At 39.3% G+C, this 18,633-nt stretch overlaps 1 protein-coding gene across 1 annotated transcript; it reads left to right on the forward strand.

The window, feature by feature from the left end:
- Positions 1 to 2,645: 2,645 nt before the first annotated feature.
- cand1 (cullin-associated and neddylation-dissociated 1) lies at positions 2,646 to 18,503 on the forward strand. Its single transcript, XM_048154705.1, has 15 exons — positions 2,646 to 2,952; positions 7,306 to 7,449; positions 7,961 to 8,115; positions 8,289 to 8,412; positions 9,869 to 10,125; positions 11,253 to 11,358; positions 11,579 to 11,724; positions 13,311 to 13,603; positions 13,774 to 13,915; positions 14,167 to 15,660; positions 15,802 to 15,897; positions 15,986 to 16,155; positions 16,236 to 16,400; positions 16,807 to 16,914; positions 17,405 to 18,503. Exons 1-15 carry the CDS (start codon positions 2,885 to 2,887, stop codon positions 17,627 to 17,629), a joined length of 3,693 nt encoding a protein of 1,230 aa, XP_048010662.1. The 5' UTR covers positions 2,646 to 2,884; the 3' UTR covers positions 17,630 to 18,503.
- The last annotated feature ends 130 nt before the right edge of the window (positions 18,504 to 18,633 follow it).

Consider the following 18,633-nt stretch of genomic DNA (forward strand, 5'->3'; position numbering starts at 1 on the left):
ATTTTTGATGAAATCCGAGAGGTAAATACTGGTCCAGAAAGGTACTAAAGACATTGTTAAAACAGTCGACATGACTGCAGTGTTTTAACCTTAATAGAATACTTTTTGTGCGCAAAAACAAAACAAATATAACAACTTTATTCAACAATCTCTTCTCTTCCCTGTCATTATCCTTACTCAGTTGCCGCAGTAAGCGCAGTGAAGGCTTCCGTGTTTACGTCCGAATGCCGGCTCAGTATTGGACAAAGCTGATCACGTGACTAGCATGACATATGAGTGTGATGCTGACGCAGGAGCCAGCTAATAATGAGTCGGCGTTCTGATGTAGAACCTGGACGTAAACAACGAATGAGAATGACACAGAAGAGAAGATATTGTTGAATAAAGTCTATATTTTTTATTTGTTTTTGTGCACAAATAGTAGGCCTATTCTTGTCGCTTCATAAAATTAAGGTTGAACCACTGCAGTCACATCAACTTTTTTAACAATGTCTTTAGTACCTTTCTGGACCTTAAAGTGTCGGTTAAATTGCTTTATATGGACAAGTCATATACCTCTCGGATTTCATCAAAAATATCTTAATTTGTGTTCCAAAGATGAGGGTGAGGAATTAATGATAATATATATATATATATATATATATATAGATTCAGAATGTCTTATAATTTTCTGTGACAGATCTTTAATGTGGTCTCAGATTTTTGGATCACACTGTATGTAAAATAAATATGAATTTATATGCTATAGAACAGACATACAAACAAAATGATAAAGTGGAAAGAAAAATGCCGCATGGGGATAGGACAAAATGATGACAATTGCATAAATCTCTCAATCTATTCCTCCCTATTTCATGGTCTTACTAAGAGCATTTTGTAGGAGAATCTGAGGGAGATGTGCTGCATTTCTCTCTGGAAATAGAGCAGGCTTTCAACAGAGACTCTGAATGAAGACACATTGAAGGATAGGATGAATGTATCATAGAGGTCTCACCTAACATGGGTGCAAAGTCAAACCTGTCATAGGCAATACTCTGTAGAGGATAATTGCTACTTCTTTTTCTCTCTCACACTTTCATGCACCAGGTCATTTCAGTGATTGAAATGCAATAATAGACACCCATTTATTTGAGCTCCAGACAATATACCATTTGCAAGCTTTTTGGAGTACCTAGTTGTCAAGCGACCTCTCATTAGTCAGGATGGATCTGATCTCAGTTGTTTCTATGAAGTATTGAATGTAAAAAAATAAAATTTAAAAAAATCATATTTTTAATGGGAAAAAGATTGTTTTATAGAAAACTACCTTACCACATATGGTGAAAAATATTAGATTTAGTAGGATATTTACTGTAAGATACTGTGAAGAAAATGTTTATATCTCTCTCCGCCAAGAGATGTAAATACACTATCCTATCCAAAAACAAAATGCAAACAAATGTTGAAATATGAGACATTAAAATGAAAAAGATATACCAGGTTTCCATAGAATATAACAAACCTTCACAAATTGGTCACATTTGGTCAACAAGTTATACTAATATTGATTAGATAGACTTTTTAATCTGCATTTACCCACACAGTTCTGGGACAGATACCAGCACATGAGCAGAGGTGTAAAGAGTACCTGAAAACCATACTTGAGTAAAAGTACAAATACCTTACGGGGAAAATGACAAGTTACAAGTCACAAATTCCAATACGACTTGAGTAAAAGTCTTAAAGTATCCGATTTTAACAGTACTTAAGTATTTTACTCATACTAAATATGGCCTTAAAGATGCACTAGTCCTCAACACCTGAGAGACATGCCATTGAAAATAAGAAACAATTGATTTGTAAGATGAGAAATCATGTTTATTTTGCAAAATCAAAATAAAATTGAACACCTCAATATTGCAATAAATCAAGGTCGACACAACAACCTTTTAAACGCCTACAAACTTTCAAGTCTCAGTTAAGTTCAAAAGGCCATACGTAAACCAATATCCTTTAAAAAGGTCTCATCAATATAGCAGATAAATAAAATAATGTTCAGTAAAATTAAATACTCAAAGTCTGCTTGGATTGGATGTGCTGGCCTCATCACCGGCTGAAGTCACGATCTCATTTCCTAAATCAAACACCTGCGATCAGCAACTACCTGCTAATCCACTCGCATTCATGTAAAGTATCCTTGTTGACAAGTGTGGGTGAGTAAAAGCAAAATGCACAAGATATAGTACCTTCAAAGCCCTTAGATGGTGATATCGCTTCTTTATATCAGAAACAAACTGCTGCAGAAAAAGTTAGGTGCACATGAAAAATGTAATGTGTAACTGCATTACTCATCACAAATGTATTGGAGTAAAAAGTAAATTTACTTGTTCAAAAATGTAGTCAAATAGAGAGTAAAAGTTGCCAATATCTTTGATACTCAGTACAACTACAAAGTAACATTTACTCAAATACTTTACACCTCGGCACATGAGTGAATAATAAACAATAAAAGGACCATGTTAAATTATTCGAGTATCATGAGAACACCTTTACCTGTCATCACCACAAACATGGTGTCCAAAAGATACTCATGCTATCCAAATAGGCGGCTCACTAGGTTTTGCGGCACGGCCCCACTTTTACTCTGTCTTCTCATAGACAGCAGTGTGTGTCTAGTCTGAGCTCCTCCCTCCTGCAGAAGCGAGCAGCACCTCCATTCAAACCCATCCAAACTCAAGGCATGAGCGTCTGCTCTTCCCCGCACAGCTGCTGCTGATCACCTACCTGCACAACAAACTCTGGATATTCGTCTTGTACTTTACACCTCTTCAAACCTTCAAAAAAGAGGAGAACTAAATCATTCTGGCCCTAAACACACACACAAGTGGTTTTCCTGACTGCAAACATGGCGAGTGCCTCGTACCACATCTCTAATCTTTTGGAGAAAATGACATCCAGCGACAAGGATTTCAGGTCAGCCGTGATGCACATATCTAGATCGAGTGTTAAAGAGCATGCACGCTTATTTACAGGGCTTGTGATGGCGTTAAAATGTTTTAATAAATAATGAAGCGATCGCAGAAAGTTTTAGGCCTCGAATCGCGCGAGTGTTGTTGTTTAGATTGACATGCTAAGCTAACAAGCTAACTCATACTGTAAGGGGTTTCATTTTGCCTTTTTGCTGTTTAAGATTGTGCATGGGTCATCTATTCACGGCTACAACTTGCTAATTTGCCTTCTCGTGTTGGAATGTAAGCTGTCAAAAGTGTGTGTGTTAGTATTGGTGTTAGCCAGCTAGTAGCTAGTGTTAGCCGATTAGCCATAGCATCTCGTTTTGATAGCACTGCACTCGAACTGTCACATTATTTGTAATGAGTACAGTCATTCATTACAACCAATAGACAAAATAAGCAGAGTTGTTGAGTCAATGCAGTATTTGATGTAACTTGATGTAGTTTACTTTCCTCGTGTTCATATTAGTAGGCTAATGTTAGCATGAAATGTGCACAGAATTAAACTACATCAGATACTTTTTGGAGAAGTTTGTATTGTGTAGAATGGATATTGAATTCAAGGTTTTCCTTTTGTTAGGATCTCTGCATTCAGTGTTTAAGAACCTTACGTCTTTTATATATTTAAGTATTATCAGGTTTGACATGCCATTCTTTTAATATTTCCTTAATTTATTCAGTTATTAATCAGTTGTATTTGTTATCTTGTGCAGATTGACATTTATTTATAAAGGCAGAGGTTGACTTGTCCTTTTTTTTTGTAAGTTACAGGCTGTGTGAAATGGATTATTTGTATTAAACCATTTTGCAACATTTAAACAAGGAGAAATTATTATTTTTTTAATAATAATAATGAAAGATATACCCCTCAATGTTATAGCCAGTGGATTAGTTACAAATTGTAGTTCGTTAGTTATTCCAAATTATATTACGTAATTTTAATAAGGCATTACATTGCACATTTTAGGTAATAAAAGCTGACTACTTTTTGATTACTTTTGACCTAACTCATTTATCACATTCATTTGAATAGGATATTAATATTGTGCCATACTGATAAAAAAAATACAAAGTTTAAGGAAATATATTCCATTCTTTATCATCAACAACATGAAGTGCATTAAATATTACATTACATCAGTGTTTCCCAGACTGGGGTTCGTGAAGGAACTGCAGGGAGTTTAATGGAAAGCTAATTATTAAAAAGCTAAGCTTACTGAGTGATAATTCAAATAATATGTTTGTCAGAAGCTGATTATGTAATGTTGCAATGTTCAGAAAACACTCCTTAAAAGTGAAATGATTACTGTAAGTCCAGTGGTCAAATGCTTTGTTGCCTCTCAATTTCCCATTTAATTATAGCCACCTGATTAAGTGCAGTTTTACAAAACTAGAAGGCATTCTGAAAGTATATAAGCAGTAGGCTTATTTTAGAATGGAAAATTTGAAACATGAAAAAGAATTAGGGAGATTTAATCAATTCTAGAGATGCACCGATACTAAGGCCCCGTCCACACGAAGCCAGAGCTTACCCTATCCGATCTTTATTTTTCCTCGTCTCAAGAAATATCTGCGTACACACGAAACCACTGAAACGACTCAAAACGATGTAGTATACATGCCAGATCAATATGTGGCGCTGTAATTCTGCGATAGAGATACTCTAAAAACAAAGAATAAGACTTGGAGTATGCGCATAAACCTTGCGTGCTGTATACAAACTTTAGTAAAGCTTCGAAATAAAGCTTTAGGCTCGGTAGCTTCTGCAGCACGAACACAAGTATGTAGTACGTTATTATTGTTGTTGTTGCTGTTTTGTGCTGTTAGTGGCGTCTGACTAGGGTCCAACACGTTAGGGTGATGACATATCGTTTCACAATATATACGGATTGGCTGTACACACGAAAACGCAAAGGGTGTCATTTTCAGATTTATCCACTCTGGGACCCGGTTTCAAAAAATAACGGTTTCACCTTCCGAAAACGCCAGATCAGTGTGGACGAAACGCCTATCCGATACAAAATTTGTGCATACACACAGAAACACAGAAAGCTTCTGTTTATTTTCATATATAATAATTACACTCAAATAAAAACTGAAATGTATAAAACTTAGTATCACATAATGTAGTTTTCATAAGCCCTTGTCTTCATGGCAAATTTGCATTAACATATAATTAACAGTAAATAAGCTCCTCTCTAGTGAGGTAAAAGTGACATGATGTGACATTGTTCACAAGCTTTTTTTTCTGACGTCTTTCCGCTGTTGAAACACAAATAAAGTGATTTCATGAGACGTGATACATTCTGGTAAGTTGTACTGTATCTTTCAACATACCTTTTGATGTTCATTCACTATTGAAGAGGAAGAAAAGACTTGCACTCCGCGCTGCCGCCTGAACTCAGTCATTACAGCGATCTGACGTCACATTTAAGAGCGTCAAAACACCATTTATTGTTTGAATTTCATGATAAAATGGACAGAATTTGAAAACTGATGCTTTAATTCTTATCAGAAGTAATAAAGCACAAATCCTTTTGCGATTATTGGATGGGAGGTGCTACAAATAATATTTGATGTAGAATGTATACCAAAACGCAGACCTGGCAACCCTGGCTTGAACTACGGGTGATTCAAAGGGTCAAAAAGAGCCTGCTTTAACGTCACTATTTTTAAACTAGTTAGCCTCATAGCATAATTGCCCAAGTAATTTTTTGGCCAAATTGTGATATCTGCCTTTGAAATATGATCTGGGCAATTATGCCAATAGGCTAACGAACTGTTAATGCGTTAAAGTGATAATAATAGCTTTTATCGGCCGATACCGATTGTTAGCCGATACATCAGTACATCTCTAATAAATTCCAAATGATTTACTGCCATTGTGTGAATATGTAATCATGTAATCAATAAAAAGTAACTGTATTACAAGTATTTTAAAATGTAATATAATTAATTACAAGTACTTAATTTTTGGAATTTGATTACTTAGTCCAGATTACATGCAACTAGTTATTGCCCAGCACTGGTTATGCCTATATGCAAAGATATGACGATATTCCTCATTGACTTTGGTCTGAGAATACTTGTCTAGTCAGAAATGCTGTCAAGGCCAGAAGCATGTGTAAATAACAGTTTAAAAGCAAAATGATTATCGTGAAATCGTAGTTCATAATCTAAATGGTCTGCACAGTTAGTTTGTATTTTGTGCTGCCATGCTTTTTTCTGTTGGGGGATTCCCTTTAATGATGTCAGTATATTCAGCAGCAGCCACCAGGAGGTTAATGGTTTGTGAGTTTTTATATATATCTGACAGGAGTTCTCAAATGAATACTAATGCAGTCATCGGATCATATTTCCAGAGTCTTCCCTGCCTGTCATCCACGTCAAACCACTTGCTGTTCTCATTCCAGGTCTTCTGAAATTCACAAGATTTTACCTCTGGGAACATTTTGCTTACACACCGTTATAGGTCTCCTCTGTTGGTGCGTGCTGGCGTTCCCTCTCTCGCCCTGCTGTTGAAGCGTGTGCGTCTCATGTATTATTCATTCTTACTTAGGCTCTCGCTGGAATAAGAGATTCCATGCCTTCAAATATATGCCAAAGCAGACTCTTTTAGGACTGTGTGTGTGAGAGAGAGAGAGAGAGAGAGAGAGAGAGAGAGAGAGATGGCACGTAAAAGGGTATGCAGAAGGTTTTCGCTCGCATCACATATGAGGTTCTGCGCTGAGGCTTTGATGTTGGCACCCAAAGACAAGATTTCATTTTAATCCACTCCAGTTTCAGCTCAGAAGTGGATTATGAATTTAGCAAACCATGACAAGTGAGATGAAAAGGTGAAAATGCTTCAGTCCGTCCATTTGCTTTGACATAATGCCAGCAGTCACCGCCATTAAGGTGGCTCTCACCTTAGGGCCATGCGGGAGTCTTCACAGTAGCCATTCTGTTAGTGCCGAAGTCACATGAAACCCTTTTTTTAAGTGTGTCTGGACCATTGGGAACACCTCTGGGGGAAAAAAGCCTTGCAACTGCTTGTCATTTCTTTTGCAAAATTACGTTTTTTGTGAGTGAAGCGGGATATACAATGGAAGAAAATGCTGATGATGCTTGATTTTTATCCATTGGCAAATGGTTGGATGATGAAAAATTTCTGTCTTTATATGACAGGTGGTTGGAGGGTAGGGATAGATAACATTAGTCAAAGTCGTTTCAGGGGAGGCACAAGTTATTACATTTTGGTAGAAGAAACATTTTTTTCTTCAGAATAAAGCAAAGTGATAAATGATTCATAACACGTCCTTGTTTATTCCCTCAGATTCATGGCCACCAATGATTTGATGTCCGAGTTGCAGAAGGACTCCATAAAGCTGGATGATGATAGTGAACGGAAGGTGGTCAAAATGATCTTAAAGCTCCTGGAGGACAAGAACGGAGAAGTTCAGAATCTGGCTGTAAAATGGTAAGATTTGTTTCAGTCCTTTTATACTTAAAAATGAACTTGAAAGTTTCTCTTACTTGGGTGTTTTCAGTGTGTCCTTCATGAACTGGCTTCAGTTTTGTCCTCTGAAAATGTTTTAATGTGAAATTGATTCATGCCACAGTGATTTAGTGAGATGTATTGCTGTTTTTTACTTCGATTTATCTTGGTTATTAGCTTCTAAGATTAACCTCTATTTTTTTTCCTAGTTAGTTTTGAAGGGATTGAATAAGTCACAGTAATCTTTGTTCATTTCATTCTGTGCTGAAATACAAGTTTGTATACAGCGACTCTTTCTAAACCTTATGGCAGTTAAAGCCATCTTGCAAATGGATTTACACTACTAAACAGAAATAATTTGTAATGTACCATTTCGCAGCACAGACATTATCGCAAGCAATCCGAACCAAATCTAAATGTATTCATTGCTTAGTAATAGATAAATAGGAAGCATTTCACAGGTTGCACTAAAAGTCCTTGTTATTTCTTGCAGTTTGGGCCCACTTGTCAGCAAAGTGAAGGAGTACCAGGTCGAAACCATTGTTGATACATTGTGTACAAACATGTTATCAGATAAGGAGCAGCTTAGAGATATTTCTAGCATCGGCCTCAAGACGGTGATTGGAGAGCTCCCGCCAGCATCCAGCGGTAAAACATGTTTTCCCTGCCTAATAGTATTAATGCAGTTGTATTTCAGAATTGTTTTTTTTTTTCTTCTCTATTGTGATAAAAGGACAGAGAATTCATTCAGATGTTTATGACTATATTTAGTTATTTTCGTGTGGCATCTTGCCTGCTAAGTCCGTTTCTCTTTGCTTTAGGCTCTGCTCTTGCTGCTAGCGTTTGCAAAAAGATTACAGGCCGCCTCACAAGTGCCATTGCCAAGCAGGAGGACGTCTCAGTTCAGCTGGAAGCATTGGACATCATGGCAGACATGCTGTGCAGGTATGTCAGACAAGCCATGTGATGACTGCTGCTTTTGTTTAGACCAATTGTGTTTTTGAGTGCACATGGACTCCCGCCAGGTAATTTCTTGATGTGTTTGTGCACACGCATCTCCCCTCTGTGACAGTTCTCAGTTGTCTTTTTCCTCAGTTCACTGACCTGAATATACTTTTAGGTCTTTCAGTTTAGATGCTGATGCTCAGCTCTGTTGTGTGGTAACTAATGGCAGACTTGGGTGAAGGCATTTTGCATTTATACTTACGTTCATGCATTAGGCAGATCCTTTTATCCAAAGTGACTTTTTGCCAGCTTTTGTGTGCCTTGGGAATTGAATCCACAACCGTGCCATCATCATGCTCAGATCATGCTCTACCAGTTGAGCTACACGGAATCATTTAAACATGTATCATGTATTTTCCCACAATTAGGATTTAAGGCCTATTCACACTAAGAATGAAAACTACAGTGATAACACTAACAACGATCGGGACTTTCGCAGCAAAGGAACCTTTTCATAGTTCCTAGAACTATTGAGGGAAGTGCCCGGATTGTGCCGTGTTCACACCGTAGGAACGATTTTAGTTTTAGGAACTCCTTTTGGGGGAACAAAATTAGCTCCTATTTCAGAGTAGGGTCTAACCCAGCACAATAGGAACTACCAGTGCCGTAAGTGTACGCTGATTGGCCGAACACGAACGAAACATCGGCACCCACCATATTTAAAAAAAGCTGTGTACACACACCGTTTTTAGCCTATATATTTATTCCACAAACTAACTCAACCTTTATGCTAAGGAGAAAATACAACCCAACTTTGGACCAAGCAAAACATGATTATGTACTTCTGCTCAGCTAGCGACATTGGGCATCGACCACATGGCAGACGTAAATAATTTTTCATATAGTGTCTACTTTCTTTGTATAACAGTTCTATCTAATAACATATTAGACAGGACTGTTAAACAGATCATAAACAAATGAAGAATAGGAGTGCTGTGTGCTCAGGCTCTGGCGTTCGTAGCACCGTCAAAATAAAAGTCACAACAAACACGGGTTACGTCACTTCAGAGTTCCTACTGGCAGTTCGAATGCAACCAGGAAAACAGCCGTAGGACAACTATTAGTTCTCGGCGAATCACCCTGGTTGCTAGTTCCTAGAACTAAGTTCATATAACTACCCGGTGTGAAAGCACCCTTATATTAACTACCCTTATATTAGCATCCACACCAACGGATGATAATGTTATGTTTATTCTAACTTTATAGTTGTGTTTTTTGGTTTGAAAATAAATTTGCTATACATGCTGTATACTGCAGAAATAGTAGGAGTTTTATATTAGTATGTTATATTTTCTTTCTAATAAAGAGGATACACCACCCAAATTAGTGGTCATTATGTGGTCTTTGCAAGAAACTTCTTTTGAATGTCTAACATTGTTTGTGTTCATTCATCCAGACAAGGAGGCCTCTTAGTGAATTTCCACCCTTCCATTCTGAGCTGTCTGCTGCCTCAACTGACAAGCCCTCGCCTGGCAGTAAGGAAGAGGACCATCATAGCCCTGGGACACCTGGTCATGAGCTGCGGAAACTTGGTCTTTGTGGACCTCATCGAGCACTTACTGTCCGAGCTCTCGCGAAACGAGTCCATGTCAACCACGCGCACTTACATCCAGTGTATTGCTGCCATCAGCAGACAAGCTGGCCACAGAATCGGTGAGGCTCCCCCGTTGTTACAGACCTCAGTTAACTTAATGTCTTCGGGGTTCAAGACCTCATCTCAGTTACTCTTTAAGTGCAGAAAGCAATTTTACTGTGCACTTATTGAAGCCATCAACTGTGATCTTCTCATAGGGCTATTAGTTTCACCACTGATGCTGTAATTTAGCCTTTGCTGGAATGAGCTAAAGCAAACCAAAGCCATCCTCAAAGGTCTTTAATGAAAATGATCCAATTATTACAATAGCTGTTTTTTGCTGAAAGCATAGTGTAAATACATTTGTGTAATGATATCCTCCCCTCCTAGGTATTGCCTTTTTACCACAGTTCTCCATGGCTTGATCTTGAAGTCCGGAGTCCTTTCTTATGATGGAAAATGTTTCACTCAAGATTGAGGTCACCTATGTTGACATTGAATCTTGATTACATTTCACTTTATGATTGCTCAGTTTTTCTTTGACAAGAAGAATTTTGACATCATCCAAAGATATTTCGTTGATCTCTTTTCTACAATGATACAATAATAAAATACTTGGAAGTTGTCCTTAATTATTCACAACTTTTATTGTTTTTTACATTTCCACACCCAAAGCACAATTACCTAAAGGGGGTATAAGCTAGAAGTCAAATTTCTTTGGAATTTGACCGAACAAATTGCCAGAATGTTATTGTGTGACAGGAGATGGAACAATCTCCAGCATGGTCATTATTACCCGTCACCTTGTCATCAACGTTGTTCCATTGCCGCACTGCTAAGGCAGGCCATTTGGCACAAATGAAATGAAGTGAAAAGTCATTTAGGTTTGCTGCTGTGGTGCGCTGTTCCCCATCAGCCAATTACCGCCTACGTTTGATGAAACAAAGACAGCTGCGATTAAGATGCGCAAGATTACTTCAGTGGAATGCACTCAAAGTTGTTTTGTAGCTATCTCTTGGCGCTACTGTTTTAATTAAGTCTTTTTGTCATCTTAAGATTGTTTCTTTGATTGAGCTGAAAACAGCAAGGCCTTTATCTTGCAGCTCTCCAAACTCATTTTTATTTCTCAATGAATTATTACAGTTTTGCAACTGTCTGATATGTGTGTAATGATGGTAAATGACAACATGGTGGTTTTATCCTGCAGGTGAGTACTTAGAGAAGATCATCCCATTGGTGGTGAAGTTCTGCAATGTTGACGATGATGAACTGAGGGAATACTGCATACAAGCTTTTGAGTCTTTCGTAAGGAGGTTAGTCTACATCTTCGTCTAACTGCTGACATTTGCGATACCAGAAAATTTGGACAAAACTAACTGAATTTGTTTCTCATGATATTATAATGGATGAGTTGGACCAGAAACAAACAAAAACACAGCCATTGAAAAACTGTAATCTTGAAGTTTCCATGATGCATGAATTGATGTGAACTGATTGTGTAATTAAAAAACCCTTATTGCTTTTGATTCCCAGGTGTCCGAAGGAGGTCTATCCACATGTCCCAACAGTCATTAGCATCTGTCTTAAATATCTGACCTATGACCCCAACTACAACTATGATGATGAGGATGAAGATGAGAATGCAATGGATGCCGATGGCGTAGACGAAGATTATCAAGGTACGAGGCGGGGCTCATTTCTCCTCTCTGTCTGAGGGAAGAAGAATTTAGTCTCTCTCCCAAACCAAAAGAGTCTGTTTAGCTGTAAGTTACCAGCTTAGTTTGTTAGTTCTGGTGTGTGTTAGCCTTTGCTTGTCGCATAACAATAATAACCCTAGGGTTTATTGGTTTTGGGGAAAACAAATAGCTTCAGTGTAGGACTGCAACTAACTACTTTCAATTAATCAGATAAAAAGACAATTTTCTTTTTTTATTTTATTTTATTGACAAAACACTATTCCACGTCCTGCCCAATGCTGTCCTTTAAACAAACATGCCAACTGAATGCTATGAAAACATACAGTGAATATATCTATATCTATATCTTAGATGCATTTGTCCATAGAAATGTGTCATTCAGTGCTGTAATTTGACACGACTGCAAAAGTTTTCCTTGAACGGTGAGCAGATGCGACTAATCCATGACATTCGTTGTCGACGATTTTCATTATCGATTAGTTGTTGCATCCCTACTTCAGTGAAAGCACCGTATTGGTAATACAGCAGTCTGTCCATGATTGAAGACAGAAAAGTTGGACATCTGCAAAGACTGTTTTGCAAGACCATCAGAAATCAGCTTATTATTGGAATGAATGGATGTTGGCGACTGGTCCGGTCTAGCAGATTTAAATAATGCTTAAGCTGCCACAGCAGATAAAATTGGCTCTGAGATTGGTTTGGGGGTACTGATTGTCCTGTAATGTCCAGACAGGCTTAAACATTTTCCACTATTCCTCTGGCACCTTAGAGATTGTCGAGCAGGCACCTTTTCACCCTACTTAATGCATGTGCTGAGCATGTCGTGCCTCTTTCTCTGACAGAGGTTGTGCATTCTGTGAGTGAAAATGCTTTATTTAACCATTAGTGCTCTGAAGCACAACTGAGTGTGGATGTGCTCAGCCTTGCATGTTGAAAGTGTTGGAATGAAGTGTTTCATGTGGAAGCAAGGTTGAAAAAATATGGGTTGCTGCACCCCAGAATTTGACAGGAGCAGACTGTAATGACAAGCCCCTGTCCAAAAGTTTGAGTTAGACATTCACTGCTTTCATGACTGCCTTTGTTCTACTTGATCTTTTCTGGCATCAAGGATTTTTTATTTTATGCCCCTATTTGAGTTTTTTTTTTTCATCCATGAATCATATTTGTACCTATTCATTGTTTTCTTTTCAATAATTCAATGTGCTGACTGCGCACAAGCCTGTAAGCAGCCTTAGGAGGCTTGTACAGTATGGCAGCAGATTTGAGGGTATGTTTGTTTTTCTTTTCGAAGTCCATGCTTTAGAAGTCCACGCTTTTTGTGTTTTGTGGTTCAGGGGACAGATTTGTAGCCCTTTATGTTCCACACTGCCTGAGTGATTACAAATAAAGCCTTTTGGGGCTGCTAGCTTGAGATGTGTCTTGGTACCCAGTCATATCTACATGCATAATATGCCAACTCTTTTGGCCAATATGGAATAAAATGTGTACAAAATGGATTGTAGTGGTTGCAACAGATGGAATTATTCAAATTAGTGGCTGTGATTATGATATCATCTAACTCCAAACAGGAAGTGATGATGAGTACAGTGACGACGACGACATGAGTTGGAAAGTGAGGAGAGCAGCAGCAAAGTGCTTGGACGCCGTGGTGAGCACACGACACGAGATGTTACCTGAGTTCTACCGCACTGTTTCACCGGCGCTCATCGCCCGCTTTAAAGAGCGGGAAGAAAACGTGAAGGCGGATGTGTTCCATGCCTACTTGTCCCTACTCAAGCAGACACGCCCTGCCCAGAGCTGGCTCTGTGACCCAGATGCCATGGAACAGGGAGAAACTCCTCTCACAATGCTTCAAAGCCAGGTATAGAAAGATGTTCCTTTTTTTTTAATCTAAGACTGCTGATTTTTTTTATTGTCAAAGTCTTCATTGTAATATACCGTGAAGACTATTTGGAGACAGTACTCTATAAACTTGGGATTCCTAATTATTTACGTTTATTCATGATGGTGATGTATTGTGTGCCTTTGCAGGTGTCCATGATAGTGAAAGCATTGCACAAACAGATGAAGGAGAAAAGTGTTAAGACCCGGCAGTGCTGTTTCAACATGCTGACAGAATTGGTAAACGTGCTACCAGGGGCCCTGACACAGCATATTCCTGTTCTCATCCCAGGTATGTGCCGCAGGCAAGCTACTACATGTTAAAGCAAGTGGAGTCATTCCTTCCATGAACATATGCTTAATTCTTGACAAGTGTGATCAGCATTTTACCTGTGACATTTATAAAAGCACTGTTGGGTAAACCTTGAAATGTTAGGTCTTTTTTTTTGGTTGGAAATCTTATGTAGCCATTATGTTAAGTTTCTCAATATTTGCTTTTTTTTTTGCACTTGGAGTGACATTTGTGAATTTTATTCCATCTAGGAATCATATTTTCTCTCAACGATAAGTCAAGCTCTTCAAACCTGAAGATTGATGCCCTGTCCTGCTTGTATGTGGTCCTGTGCAACCATCAGCCTCAAGTCTTCCACCCCCATGTTCAGGCTATAGTGCCTCCTGTAGTTGCTTGTGTGGGCGATCCCTTTTATAAGATCACCTCTGAAGCACTGCTGGTCACCCAGCAGTTGGTCAAAGTCATTAGGCCCCTGGATCAACCAGATGCTTTTGATGCCTCGCCCTACATCACTGACCTTTTTGCTTGCACCATTAAAAGGCTGAAAGCAGCAGATATCGACCAGGAAGTGAAGGAGCGAGCTATTTCTTGTATGGGGCAAATTATCTGCAACCTTGGTGATAGCCTTGGTGCGGACCTACCAGGGACTCTCCTCATCTTCCTAGAGCGACTGAAGAACGAGATAACAAGGCTGACCACTGTCAAAGCTCTCACTCTTATCGCAGGTTCGCCGCTAAAGATCAACCTGAGGCCCATCTTGGGTGAGGCTGTTCCCATTCTTGCCTCCTTCCTGCGTAAGAACCAACGAGCACTGAAACTAAGCACACTGGCTGCTCTGGACATTCTGGTCAAGAACTACAGCGATAGTGTAACACCAGCCATGATCGATGCTGTACTGGCTGAGCTGCCGCCTCTTATCAATGAAAGCGATATGCATGTCTCTCAGATGGCTATCAGCTTCCTCACCACGCTTGCACGAGTCCACCCTGACTCGCTGTCTAAGATAAGTGGCTCTATTTTGGCTGAACTCATAGCTTTGGTTCGTTCGCCGTTGCTGCAAGGTGGCGCTCTTAGTGCCATGCTGGAATTCTTCCAGGCTCTTGTAGCTACGGGAACTGCCAGCTTGGGCTACATGGACCTGCTACGTATGCTAACAGGTCCTGTGTATGCCCAGAGTGCAGCGCTCACCCATAAGCAATCCTACTACTCCATTGCAAAGTGTGTGGCCGCTCTCACCCGTGCTTGTCCTAAAGAGGGCCCTGCAGTGGTGGGACAGTTCATTCAAGATGTGAAGAACTCACGCTCCACCGACTCCATCCGTTTGCTGGCTCTGCTTTCCCTGGGAGAGGTCGGCCATCACGTTGATCTGAGCGGCCAGCCTGAGCTGAAAACGGTCATCCTGGATGCCTTCTCTTCAGCCAGCGAAGAGGTCAAATCGGCAGCTTCATATGCGTTAGGCAGCATAAGTGTGGGGAACCTCCCGGAGTACCTGCCCTTTGTCCTGCAAGAGATCTCTGGCCAGCCCAAGCGACAGTACCTGCTTTTGCATTCTCTCAAGGAAATCATCAGTTCTGCCTCGGTTGCAGGGCTCAAACCCTATGTAGAAAATGTGTGGGCGCTGTTGCTCAAACACTGCGAGTGTACAGAAGAAGGCACAAGGAACGTGGTAGCTGAATGTCTTGGAAAGTTAACACTTATCGACCCAGAGACTCTTCTGCCCAGGCTAAAAGGCTATCTCTTATCAGGTGATTATCAAACTCTGCCTGTTAAATCTGTATCAAAACTCTGATAAACCAGAGTTCTATAAATGTTTTTGTATCAATTTATTTATTTATTTTTTTTTATCAATCTTAGTTTTGATTGAGGTGTTCTCTTTCTCTCCCCAGGATCATCTTATGCCAGGAGCTCAGTAGTTACAGCTGTTAAATTCACGATTTCCGATCACCCACAGACAATTGACCCTCTTCTTAAAAACTGCATAGGCAAGTGCAAATGTTCACCATTTTGAATTCTGTCTAGAACATTTTTTTAAAACTGTTTTTTATTGTAATATTATTGAAATACTTCTAGGTGATTTCTTGAAAACATTGGAAGATCCAGACCTCAATGTACGAAGAGTGGCTCTAGTTACCTTCAACTCTGCAGCTCATAACAAACCTTCACTTATTCGAGACCTGTTGGATACAGTTCTCCCTCATTTGTACAATGAGACCAAAGTGCGCAAAGAATTAATCAGAGAGGTAATCTGCTCTTTGTCCAAAGCCTATTGCTTTACTGTCTTTTTCAGACCTCAAAGCTCAGTGCAATTGCCTCTTTCTAGGTTGAGATGGGTCCTTTCAAACACACAGTGGACGATGGTCTGGATATCCGGAAGGCTGCGTTTGAATGCATGTACACTCTATTAGACAGCTGCCTTGATAGACTTGACATCTTTGAATTCTTAAACCATGTTGAAGATGGACTTAAGGACCATTACGATATCAAGGTAAGCCATCAGACTCGAATTCATGAATCTTTCATGAGAGACAGGCTTTTTGCCATGCAGATCATTTAGCGACCACAGAAGATGAAAGAGTGAATTGATTAACAAAGATTCAGTGTGCGGTCATCAAAGGCATGAATGCATAATGCATTGACAACAGACGTGGTCCAACTTTATTTTAATGTACTTATTAGCAGATGTACTTTCATGATAATGAAGCAAGAGCATGAACTACCCTTTTAATAAAACTGAGTGCCTCGTACTATACAATGTAGTATTTTATGTTTACCTACACACTTTAAACAGGAATTATCAAGTTATGTATTTACCTAGTAACCCATGGACTCATGAATCTCAATGACAGTTTATATTTCCTAATGTTCTTATTGCTCTATGAATGTCCTTACAGATGCTGACGTTCCTCATGCTGGCCAGATTATCTAGTTTGTGTCCCAGTGCAGTGTTACAGAGGTTGGACAGACTTGTGGAGCCGCTCAGGGCAACATGCACCACAAAGGTACACAAAATATTCAGCAAACACCAAAATGAGATATAAAGCAGTTTCTGTGTATAAGTTAAGTTTAAGTTTTAAAAAAGAAGACTCTCTGAGTTTCTGTGTATATTGAAAATAGAGGAAATCTGAGCTGCATCTGTGGTTTTCTTGTGAAAGTTTGACTACGGTTTGCAATGTTTATGGATCCTGTTCCCCCTTCTCATCAATTCCTCTCTTTATCACGAAACCCACGACACTCAACAAACACAGCTCCGATCACGGTATCCTCCGTCCACCGGTTTTTAGGGTTTGTAAATGCCGCGCTTAAAGATGCTTCACAGTTCCTATTCCCGGTGCGAATGCAACCAGGAACATGGTCCGGGGGAGAAATTAGTTCCCGGGGAACTATCCTAGTGGCTAGTTCCTAGAACTATTCGGTGTGAAAGCCCCTAAAGTGTGAGAGCCCTTTGATTTCTAACTATATAGTTGGCTCATAACACCTTTTCTTTCCTAGGTAAAAGCCAACTCTGTAAAGCAGGAGTTTGAGAAGCAGGATGAGCTCAAGCGATCTGCCATGCGGGCTGTAGTGGCCTTGCTAACCATCCCAGAGGCAGAGAAGAGCCCCCTAATGAGCGAGTTCCAATCTCAAATCAGCTCCAACCCTGAGCTGGCCGCCATCTTTGACAGCATCCAGAGGGACTCCTCCAGCGCTAATATGGAATCCATGGACACCAGTTAAACGACCACAACAATGTGCCCGTTGTGCCCACTCCAAAATCCACAAAGAAAACCAACCCTGGGGGACCCTTGTATTGTTCCATGCATTGCACTGAATCAAAAATAGGAGGAAAACAAAAATCTAAAATTAAGAAAAGAAAAAAAAAAAACTAATGAAAGGACAGACATTCGTTATCTTGAGCTTCAAAGCTTATTACCACATTATTTTTTTTTTTCTATAAACAACAGGAAATTGCTTCAATTGTTCATTGTTCTCCATTCCTCCCTGACCATTTTTTATTAATTTTTTCCTGTTCATTTTCATAATTTCTGAGACTCGGTCACCTGAAAATGATTTGACCACAGTATTGGTTACCATGGGAGATACGTTCTTTACATTCTAGGCTGCTGACGACTCAATCGGGATCTACAGGGGTAAACGATAGCACTCAGTGAATTTGATTCATTTCAGAACCATGTTTTTTCCATCATGTTTCTTATCGACAAGTTTTATTAGGTTTTTGTACGATTTGAATGTCATCTCTTCTCTTTTTACTGTTGACAACTTAAGTACAGAGCGAGATAAGTCTTAGAAATACTATCCCGAAGAGGTGTGGCATAGTTTGGGTATTTCATTGGATGAGTGGCTGCTTATTTTTCTTTCAATGCATTCCATTACATTCCCACTGTCTGCAGAATTGCGAGTCATCAGCATGTCACGCATCCAGAGAAATGAGAATTCAGCTGCACACGATTTGCATATTTTTCTTTTTCTATTTGATGACAGTTTTGTTTGGCTCCAGCATATAGAGGTAAAATATGACATTGAACATTGTTATGAGAAAATATTGCCCTGTATGGAACGCACATATTGTGAATAAAATGAGTGGAGAATATTTTCTCAGGTGCTCGACTGTATTCTGAAACCATAAGCGTGTTGCTCTCGCTAATTAGATCCACTATTAAGATGCTGCCTTGTTTGAACAATTGAAAAATTGGTTGGGAATATGATTTTTTTTTTTTTTT

This window comes from Megalobrama amblycephala, linkage group LG14, assembly GCF_018812025.1.
Source record: "Megalobrama amblycephala isolate DHTTF-2021 linkage group LG14, ASM1881202v1, whole genome shotgun sequence".
Classification (NCBI taxonomy): Eukaryota; Metazoa; Chordata; class Actinopteri; order Cypriniformes; family Xenocyprididae; genus Megalobrama; species Megalobrama amblycephala.